General features: G+C 34.9%; 2 protein-coding genes and 1 pseudogene across 4 annotated transcripts; all 3 read left to right on the plus strand.

The window, feature by feature from the left end:
• Positions 1-570: 570 nt before the first annotated feature.
• LOC18033815 (pyruvate kinase isozyme A, chloroplastic) lies at positions 571-4,401 on the plus strand. Of its 2 annotated transcripts, none has more exons than XM_006422678.2 (8): positions 571-761; positions 839-1,548; positions 1,963-2,050; positions 2,156-2,346; positions 2,803-2,921; positions 3,016-3,259; positions 3,394-3,631; positions 3,892-4,401. In XM_006422678.2, exons 2-8 carry the CDS (start codon positions 1,030-1,032, stop codon positions 4,218-4,220), a joined length of 1,728 nt encoding a protein of 575 aa, XP_006422741.2. In that variant the 5' UTR covers positions 571-761; positions 839-1,029; the 3' UTR covers positions 4,221-4,401. The 2 variants fall into 2 exon arrangements, with proteins under 2 accessions (XP_006422741.2, XP_024035342.1); XM_024179574.1 differs by having other exon boundaries at positions 578-610.
• A 957-nt stretch (positions 4,402-5,358) lies between these two features.
• LOC18034847 lies at positions 5,359-8,449 on the plus strand. 2 transcript variants are annotated; one of them, XM_024178312.1, is made up of 5 exons: positions 5,359-5,476; positions 5,704-5,860; positions 6,865-7,094; positions 7,579-7,686; positions 8,152-8,449. In XM_024178312.1, exons 3-5 carry the CDS (start codon positions 6,891-6,893, stop codon positions 8,272-8,274), a joined length of 435 nt encoding a protein of 144 aa, XP_024034080.1. In that variant the 5' UTR covers positions 5,359-5,476; positions 5,704-5,860; positions 6,865-6,890; the 3' UTR covers positions 8,275-8,449. The 2 variants fall into 2 exon arrangements, with proteins under 2 accessions (XP_024034080.1, XP_006422744.1); XM_006422681.2 differs by lacking the exon at positions 5,359-5,476 and having other exon boundaries at positions 5,580-5,860.
• A 796-nt stretch (positions 8,450-9,245) lies between these two features.
• LOC18035448 overlaps positions 9,246-10,506 on the plus strand; it is a 4,537-nt pseudogene continuing 3,276 nt past the window's right edge.

The following is a 10,506-nucleotide window of genomic DNA, read 5'->3' on the forward strand; positions in this document are numbered from 1 at the left end:
AAATTAATATTTTAACTCAAGAGTGTGTTCCACAAAAATTAATATATATTTTTTTATTTAATTTTATTTTTTGGTGTTAAACTAGTAATTTATTTTTTTTCTTTTTAATAATGTCTAAAAAAATTATTATAATAGGGTTATTTTTTTCTTTTTAATAATGTCTAAAAAATTATTATAATAGGGCAATATTATAAAAATAAGTTAAAAGGAACAAAAGATAATGGCAAAAGTGTCAATAATTTAATGGTAGGGATGATTTGAGGTATTTTTAAAAATATAGGGACTAAACGGGCACTAACTTCAAAATATAGGGACTAAACGAGCTTTTACCCGTTTTTGAACTACAAAACCCTGTAATGAATACATGAAAATGACAACACAGCTGATAAAGCAGCACCCTTTGAAAGTAAAATTGACCGTTAAATTAGGACATGGCTTTCATGGCCGCCCTAAACTTTCAACTATGTTACAACTATGACAATTGTAATATAGATTTTTGTGTAATGTTCGGTAAACGGTTGTGATTACTGCATCTTATAGGTGCTGTGGTTGAATTTCAAAATTCACTTTTGTTGACTTCCTGATTTTTTAACACAACTCAAGTTGTTTGGTAGGATCTCTCACCCTCCCTAAACTTTCAATTATGCTGCGATTGTCATCGGACTTCACCAAATAATTTTCAAATATTTTTGCTTCTGAATTTTAAATGTTAAGGGAGACAGAGACTTTCCCCATCAGCCTGCTATTAGCGTTAGCATAATGTAATATATTAATTAAAAAACACGCATTGTATTAATATTTTATAGTAATAGAGAATTTCTTTTTTTTTTTTTTCCAGTTTTACTTCCGAACTACCTTCCAGGACCCCGCAGGCTTACTTAAGACAAAAATCCAGGCTCATTGGCGGAGTTTTCAAATCAAAATTTCCATCGATAATTTCAACTTCTTCAATTCTGCTCTCATTATTTGATCCTTGATTGAATTTTGATTAAAAAGATTCACATTCAATTCATCATCATTTCAGTATCAATGGCTGTTGCTAGTGATTTAGTGCTCTCTCGTGGCCTAATCATCACAAAGAACCCAAGTATCAGTTTCAAAAGCCATGTTTCTGTCACCCCAATACTCTCCAAAGGGTGCCAAAAACTGAAGCCAAAATATTGTCATCTTAGGACTAAGGCACATGCAGCAGAAGTACAAGTTCTTATTGATCAAGAAAACAAACATGGTTTGAGTTTAGGATTTGATGCCGTGTCAGAGGGGGAGCTAAGAGAAAAGGGTTTCTTGGGGTTGAGGAAGACAAAGATGGTGTGTACAATTGGGCCAGCATGTTGTTCAATGGAGGATTTGGAGAAATTGGCAATGGGAGGGATGAATGTGGCCAGGCTTAACATGTGTCACAATACCAGGGAGTGGCATCTTGATGTGATTAGGAAGATCAAACAGTTGAATCATGAAAAGCTGTTTTGTATCTCGGTGATGATTGATACTGAAGGTAGCCAGATTCATGTTGTTGATCATGGGGAACCCAACTCTGTCAAAGTTGAGGTAATTTTACAAGAACCCATTTTTTGTTTACTTGTTTGAGTAATAATGAGTGGAAAGCATGATTATAGCCTCTAATTTGTTTTATAAAGATTAAAATTTTTCTCTCTAGGGAATGAAAATGGCATAATTCTGGTAGTTACTTCGGAAAGTTGTAATGGGTTTTCATTATTTTGTTCAAAATTTTCTGGTTTCAAACTTTTACTTATTAAGAAAAGTGAAAAATTGTAAGCCAAAATTTTGCAGGGTTATTTTGAATCCATTTTCCTGTCGCATTTATGCCTATTCATTATTGGACATCAGGATGGTTTTATTTGGTTAATGGAGTTTCAGTTTTATATTGGTTTTCATTTACAATTCTGATAAGATTTAGCAGATTTTGATTGCTTCCTCTTTTTTTATTTATTTGGGTATCAGGAAGATTCAATATGGTTGTTTACCGCTATAAAATTTGAAGGATCTCGACCATTCACAGTTAAAGCAAATTATGCCGGTTTCTCTGAAGGTAGTGAGGCAAAAAATTTTATTACCAAGTCAAGAAATCAATCTTCTAATGAAAATGGAAATGTTTAATCAAGTTACTCTTTGTCCAAAAAATTCATGATTGCAGGTATTGAAGTGGGTGACGAGCTTGTTATTGATGGTGGAATGGCAAGTTTTGAGGTGATTGAAAAAGTTGGGAATGATTTGCGTTGTAAGTGCACAGATCCTGGTGTTTTCCTACCCCGAGCAAAATTGAGCTTCCGGAGAAATGGGATTCTGGTTGAGAGGAATCATGGCCTTCCTACGCTATCGAAAAAGGTCAATTTCAAAAGCTTTTGTATTCGCATTTCGTTTGGTAGACATTGTGGCTCTTGTTTTATTTTGACGTTTAACTTTAGCATAAGATCATAAATTCACAGATCATGGGGAGTAGATATTGTTATGTGAACATAAGCACTTGACAATTTCAGCAAAGTGATGGTTGTTTTTAGTAACTATGACTTCATTAATCTTAGAAGCAAATATCAATCCATGCTTTCACGGTCGAAAGTTTTGATGTTCTAATCATGACTTCAATAATATTATTTATTTATTTTTTGTTTATATTGCCGATATCCTAATCGCTATTAGCAACAGTAGTTCAGCTAATTATTGCAGATATTTCTGGTGATAATTACATAATCTAATACGGTCAATTATAATCTTGTTTATATGGTAGTGTTACTATGATGCCAACAGTTAAAAAAAAAAAAAAATTCCTTTTCATGTCTTCAGGATTGGGATGACATTGAGTTTGGAATTGCTGAAGGTGTCGATTTTATAGCCATGTCATTTGTATGTGATGCTGATTCTGTCAGGCATTTGAAGAAATACGTCTCTGGCAAATCATCTAGGTAAGAAAATTCTACTGAATGTGCTGATGTCAAATCCTATTTAACTTCTACTAGAGCTTTTATAAGTGTGAACGACAAATCTCTATCATTTCAGATCCATAAAAGTACTGGCAAAGATTGAAAACCTGGAGTCCCTTCAGAAATTGGAAGAAATTGTAGAGGCTTCTGATGGAATCATGGTGGCTCGAGGTGACCTTGGAGTTGATATTCCACTTGAACAGATTCCAACAGTCCAAGAAATAATTATTCACGTGTGCAGGCAACTAAACAAGCCAGTGATTGTAGCTTCTCAACTTCTTGAGTCAATGGTTGAATATCCAACTCCAACACGTGCTGAGGTAGTACTCTAAAGCTATTAATTTTTGTGACTGTGTTTCTCACTGGTTAGCATTGTGCACTCAGCTGAGAATATGCAGATGCCTTGATGCAAAAAGCATTTCTTTACTGGGGCTTTCTTCTTTGACATGATTAGGTTGCAGATGTTTCTGAAGCAGTTAGACAATATGCAGATGCCTTGATGTTGTCTGGAGAATCTGCAATTGGACCATTTGGACAGAAGGCTGTCTCTGTCCTGCAGATGGCCAGTAGTCGAATGGAACTATGGAGTCGTGAGGAAAACCGACAAAGTGCTCTTTGTGGACAGCGTCAGTTAGGTGAATCACTGCATGATCGCATTGCTGAGCAGATCTGCAATTGCGCTGTTGATATGGGTGGGTACTTATTACTTTTCCTAAGCATTCCTGATCACCTGAATTCTGCTCTTCTTGATTTCATTTATGCATCCGAATTAGGTATCAAGCTCATTTTCTAGTCAATAATTTATAAATGATTGTAATTGGAAGTGTATCAGTTTTGCCTATGATGAATTTGATATGATAGACCATAACTCCATTTGTATTAATCAAGGTGTTACCATTTCTGTCTCTAAACACATATTTGCTCACAGATAATATTTGGATTTTATCTGCAGCTAACAACCTCGGAGTGGATGCCATTTTTGTCTATACTAAGCATGGCCATATGGCGTCTCTTCTGTCCCGCAACCGTCCAAACCCTCCCATATTTGCATTCACAAATGATGACAGCACCCGGATGGCTCTGAACTTGCAATGGGGGGTTATTCCCGTACTAGTCAATTTATCAGATGACATGGAAACTAACATCGCGAAAACCATAGATCTTATAAAAATGAAGGGGATGGTGAAATACGGGGATGCTGTTCTAGTAATCTCGGATTTAACTCCAGCTCATGTTACTTCAACAGCATTCCAATCAATCCAGGTGAGGACAATCGTTTAGGGTAAAACTTTCTTAGGGAAAACAAAAAGTATGTGCTGTCAAATGCTACATGTTCTTGCTTAACTCTGCTATGCTCATTGTGATATGAAAGCTTGTTCCTCTAGACGCAAAATACACTTCAGTATGAAATTTGAGAATGTTCATTTATATTCTTATATATTCATAATTAATCTAAGTTAGACATCTCATCTACTTTCTGAAAATGAACCTGAAAGAAGCATTTTCAGAAAGTGCGTTTGTTGAACTGCTTAACGTAATGAAAAATTAGACAATGACTGGCTTAAATATGGTGTAGTGCAGCAGCTGAAACTTTGAAGTTTCAAATTGTGTCAATGTTGATGCCAAAATTTTGAGCGATATATGGGAGACCTAGAGCTGATTTGCGTGTACGCAAACATTTCCTCTTCTTGATCCTCCCTAAGTAGTTCAACAATTCTTTGGCTGTGTTCGGCAACCTCTGTTGTTTTGTCTTCAATGTTGTAGGACCATGAGTTAGGAAGAGTTTTGTCTCTATGTAACGAATGAACATTCAATAGTCCTGTCACAAATGTGGCACCAGCAATGGCATTTAAATCCCTCGTAATTTAACCACTCGGCCTTGGCCCAGTGGCTAAAGTCACTTCCTCGCAAATGTGAGGACAGTAATTCGAACCCCCACATACGAATTATGGGGTTTTGATTTAATTTAATCTCTCTAAGATTAGATTAGACAAGGTTAAAATCTAGACAATATTATATAAGATTTGATATAAACTAGTTCTAATAATAATTTAATTATAAATATTAATTATAATATCATCATAAATATTAATATGATTTATAATTTTCCGAATAATAAAAAACATTCATCACAATATCAAATGAAAAGAAAATTATTTATTTTTTATTGCAAAAATTAATATAAATTGAATAAAACTCAATAACTGGTACACATCTAAATTTCTACATTTCTGAGTCAGAGACGGCCACCAGCCACCATGTGGGGTAGTTAATGGTTGTTGCCTTATTGGTCAATGATCAGGGAGTTATTTGATACTAATGAAAAAAACTACGGATTTACCTGTAATTATATAAACGATTAAGACCTAAATGTTATATTCCAAGCTACGTAAATCACGTGGCCACTGAAAAATCTTGTTTGCAAAATCGCATTCGTACACTTCCAATTCTGTCCAACCGCTATAAACTTCCACGCCCAAAAACTACCCACGCCATCCCCCGTGCACGTTAGCAAATCAAGATCCTCTAAAACTAAGGTACGCATTCCGGTTACGCTAGTAAACAATCAATCTCCCACCTCTCGTCACCTCTAGAGTCTCTACAGAGTCATACACACAAAATATAAAAGCTTCACTCTCAAAACTCAATTAAAACAAAAACAAAAAACAAAAAATAATTAAAAAAAGAGAAAGCTATTGGTGAGAATCTTTCATTGATGCAAGAGAACAAAAACAAATAACCAATGGCTGTTGCTTCTCTGCAGATTGGGAAACCCAGTTTGTTAAGCTCTGTTTCTATTTCTCAGTCAAACTTTCCCGGAAAATTGGACTCGGGGAAAGTTTTTCTCAGGTCCAGGTGTTTAATAAGAAGAAAGTTTAAAGTTTGTTGTGGGGTTCAAGAGGGCGACAAGCAAAGCAATGGCAAGTTTAATACTCTTTTTTTTTAAAAAAACTTTTACAAAGCACTTTATATTTTCGCTAATTTTGATTTCTGAGTATGTTAGTAGAGATGAAAGTTATAATCTTTATAGCGAACGTTCCCTGTAAATGAACAAATAATAGTGAAAGCTTGCGGCTTTTTGTGTTAAATTATAAAGAAATGCGAAAATGTTAGCCGAAGTTATCGTTGATGAAGATTATGATGAAATATAAACTAATAGGAAACGGATATTGCAATAGTTAAGACATAGATTTAGAAAAGTGAAAATTCTTGTGCTTGAAATTAGTGAGTGTTTATAAGCTATAAGCATGTGAATATGATTGCAAAGGTTGGATTTTGGGTTCGAAATTGACTTGGAATATGTGTATTTTGGTAATGAAGGAAAATGGAAAAAAAGTTTTGAGTTTTGTTGTATAATGAGCTCAATTTGTCAAGGAAGCATGGGATTTAGTACTCATGAATTAACTATTTATAAGAAGTCATGCAAGAAAAGATTTGCAGAGAAAAAGGTTATGCAGTGTAGCAGGTTGAATCTTCTTCATTATATTTAAAATAGTAAATGTTTTAATACTCGGTGATTTTATATATATATATATATAGTGACAGTGGGAACTGGGGTCTGATCCAACTTTTTTCAAATTACTTAATGGCGCACATAGCATATACCAATATGTAAAGAAATGGTGATGGTGAATTTGTGATTAGTGTTTGGATTATGAGCCTTATGGTTGATGGGATCACCAATTGGTTTCTATAGCTTTAGCTATTTTATTCATATCTGTATGGAAGTTCTCAGAAACAAGTTTTATAGTCTTGTTTTAATAATATGTTGGTTCACTTGTGTTTTTTTTATATATGATAAGTATTTCAATCCCTGGAGGCCTATAATTTTTACTTTTCTGCCAATTCTTATTACCGTTTATGAAATTGCTTTTCAGTAGTTGGTACGGTTCCATACCTATTCCTCATATAAAATATTTTCCAGGTGAAGAGCCTCCTGAGTCACTATTTATGAAGGAACTAAAACGAAGGGGTATGACTCCAACATCTTTGCTTGAGGACTCAAGCCGGACTGACTCTGGACTGGATGACAAGACAAAATTGAAGGAAGAAGATATAGGTTTCTCAAGAAGAAATACAGTCTCAACTGAAATAGACAAGAGCCTGGCTGATCAAAGGGAGCGCTCCATGGCATTGAACAGTGAAGGCCTTGAGGTTGCCTCATTACTTTTTCTAATTACTTCATATGCTTAGGGATTTATACTAAGAAAGAACTGAAAGTGTTTAATGAGAAACAAAATGGGGCGAAAAACTGTTTATAAGGTTCTTGCCTGATCGGCAGACCAAGTGCTTGCAATTTTACACCATTATCTAAACAAAATATTCTTCTGAAGATGTTAGATTGTCTGCATATGCCAAAACTGATGAATAAACATTTGAAATCACAGGGCAGATTGACTATTCCTTTGATTAAGAAACACTCAAGAGAACTGATTTTAGCTTTTCTGCACATGCACTCCTCGCATCTTGTGAAATTATTGGCGATATAACCAATAATGTTGGTACTCTTAAGTAAATTAAATATTGTTTGAGGATGTGAGCCTTATTTTTATCATTGACCCTTTAGGTTTATTGGCTTTTATTTGATTAACAGGTTGCAGGTAGGAGGAAATGAACTTTACGTTTTTCTCTGTTTCAGGGTTTAGTCCCTCGGGCAAAACTTTTGCTAACGCTTGGAGGGACATTTTTCTTGGGATTTTGGCCGTTGATCCTTGTAACTGTGGGATTCTTTTCTGCTCTTTACTTTGTAAGCTCTCTATCTTGTCCTTTTATTTTATCTCCTCATCCACTTGCTGAATATTAGTTGCATTTACGGAAGTTTTACATCTATTTCAAGTTGCTTTTCACTACAAATCACAAATTTGGTCAATTGTATTTGGAATTTTGGCTGTTTTCTCCCGGTCTGACTTGGTACAAGTGTTGTGCCTATATTTCAAAGTTTTGTTATCTGGCTAGGCATTACTAATCATGTGATTGTTTCATTTCATATTTAAGAACAAATAAAAAAGAAAGAGATATGGTTTCATAATAGCATTTCCTAGCATTAATTTTTGCCATTTTTCACAGAACATACGCACATATGGCTGCTTGCAACTGATGCATGATTTTGGAGTATTATGTAACCTATTAAATTGTATTAATTAAACAGAATTTAGTTTCCTTTTGACTTACAAAAACTAGATATTGACCAATTTCCTCTTTTCTTTGCCAGTACTTGGGACCGACCTTTGTCCATGATGCAAGCAATTCTCCAATGTCACCAGCCCAATACGGTGATCCCTATGCCCTTTTGGAAGATGAAAGGATATCTCAAACTGCCCCCGGAGTAAATTGATGCCACATTTTTTTTTTATATTACAAACACCAGATTCTTAAACTTAAATTATAGATCTTTGTAGCAATATTATCCTTGCATTTGCTAATTCCATCACTGTAGATCTAAGTGAATAATATATTTTGTCGTCAATGTAATGCAATGCCCAAAATGGTGATACCATTTTCTGCCTTGAGTTGCTTATCAAAAGATCTTTTTTTTTTTCCTTTTTAATTAAAAAAAAAATCTTTTAAAACTTAGGTAAGTTAGATCGAACCAGAAAAAGTGCAAAATAGTAGTAGTAGTGGTGGTAATTAATAATAATAATAATGACATGAAAAAGGAAAAAAAAAACTTCATTTGAGGTGAATATTCATCATTATTTGATTATTTGGAGATGGCTAATAGGAAATACTTAGTAGAGAATTTAAATGGTAACTAACAGTGTCCACGTTGCTTACTTGCTTTCACTCTGCTTTTTCTTTTTCGTTGTCACGGTTATAATGAATGGATGCAAAATTATGGAAGCCGTGTTGCTGGGGCGTTACTACCTTTCTCTTGTTTATTTTAATTAAGCTATATTGGTTGCTATTGTTCTCCTCTTTGCTAATTAGTATATACATACATGTCATCTGCAAACATCCCACGAGCTTCTGGTGGTCTACCACCATGTGAACGGGATTTGAGACCTCAGATCATATCTGTATAGATTTGTTCATTATGGACCTACACTCAGACTACGCCATCACAAAACTGAAAACTGATGTAGGTGATTCTAATAGAAAGAAGCAAATAAGCCAACCATTTGCAGAGAAATGGCAAAGATTGAGTCTGTGAGCACATGATTTATTTATTTATTTTGGAAAGATATGATGAGATCACTCTATCCTGGTTCTGGGAAAGTTGTAAATATTACAAGACTATAGTTCCTTTTCCTTATTAAAGCCAAACCCCTTTTTGCCAAAAATATTTGGCAAGTACCAGTAACAATCTTACAACTCAGTTTGAGTACCTAATTTTCCACTATCCTGAGATACACTTACCAAACTAAGTGTTTTTGAGGTTGATTCCAACTTTTCATCTTTTAATGACCTTATTACTCTATGTCTTTGTATTAATTCATGGTTAATGTTCCTTAAATTTACATGCAAATTAGGTACAAATGTAAAATAAGGTTGCATAAGAAACCAGCTTACTACCAACGCAGCACAACCCTGTGGGCTATATATCATTAATGCCATGCTTCAATATATGAGCAATCTTCAATATATGAGCAATCTTAACTGTTGCCCATCTTTGCATGTCATCTTTCTCATTTGCCTGAGAGAATAAGAACACAAAAACCACAAATTGAACATGGCTTCAGAGCTGCACAAGAGAAACTTTGCTTTAGAAACTGCCATTTCCGACTCCAAGTTTGATGACGACGGTCGTCCGAAACGAACTGGTACTCATTTTTCTCTTCTTTAGACACATAATTCTCTCAGTTTCTTCTTCTTGCCACTCTTTCAAAAAATGTGGATTTGCATATGCAGTGGTGGATCCAGAATTTTGGTTTAATGGGGGTCAAAATGAACAAATAACAAACTTGAGAAGGTGATAACATAAAATCTATAAATAACGAACATGCGTTAATTATAAACGAATTTGTACGTGCGGTGGTGGTCGTAGTCTCGTAGATAAAGGATTTTGGTACAATGGGGGTTAGAATGAAGATATAGCAAACTTGAGAGTGCCACAATATAAATCCTGTAAATTTGATAGGGCTGTTGTGTGCATGGTAAAATAAGGAGCTGACTTGTTATTTTATTTATTTTTGAAAACAGTGTTCTTATTTATCTTACTATGGTTTCATTTTTTGAATGGTTTTTTGAAGGAACTTTGATGACTGCTAGTGCGCATATCATAACAGCAGTAATTGGATCAGGAGTACTGTCTCTTGCATGGGCCATATCTCAATTGGGCTGGATTGCGGGGCCCATGGCGCTGATGATCTTCAGCTTCATCACTGGGTTCACTTCAAGCCTTCTTGCTGACTGCTACAGATGCTCCACTACTGGAAGAAGAAATTATACTTACATGGAGGTTGTAAAATCCAATTTAGGTACCAGTATTTAATTTAATTTTTTGGTTGGGTGTGTGGGGGCCGGGGGGGGGGGGGGGGGGGGGGGGGGTTTGGGGGGGGGGTTCCCCTAAAAATTTTTTTTTTTATTTGTGGTTTTTTTTTTTGAAAAAAAAAAAGGGTAAAATTTT

This window comes from Citrus clementina, unplaced genomic scaffold, assembly GCF_000493195.1.
Source record: "Citrus clementina cultivar Clemenules unplaced genomic scaffold, Citrus_clementina_v1.0 scaffold_8, whole genome shotgun sequence".
Classification (NCBI taxonomy): domain Eukaryota; kingdom Viridiplantae; phylum Streptophyta; class Magnoliopsida; order Sapindales; family Rutaceae; genus Citrus; species Citrus x clementina.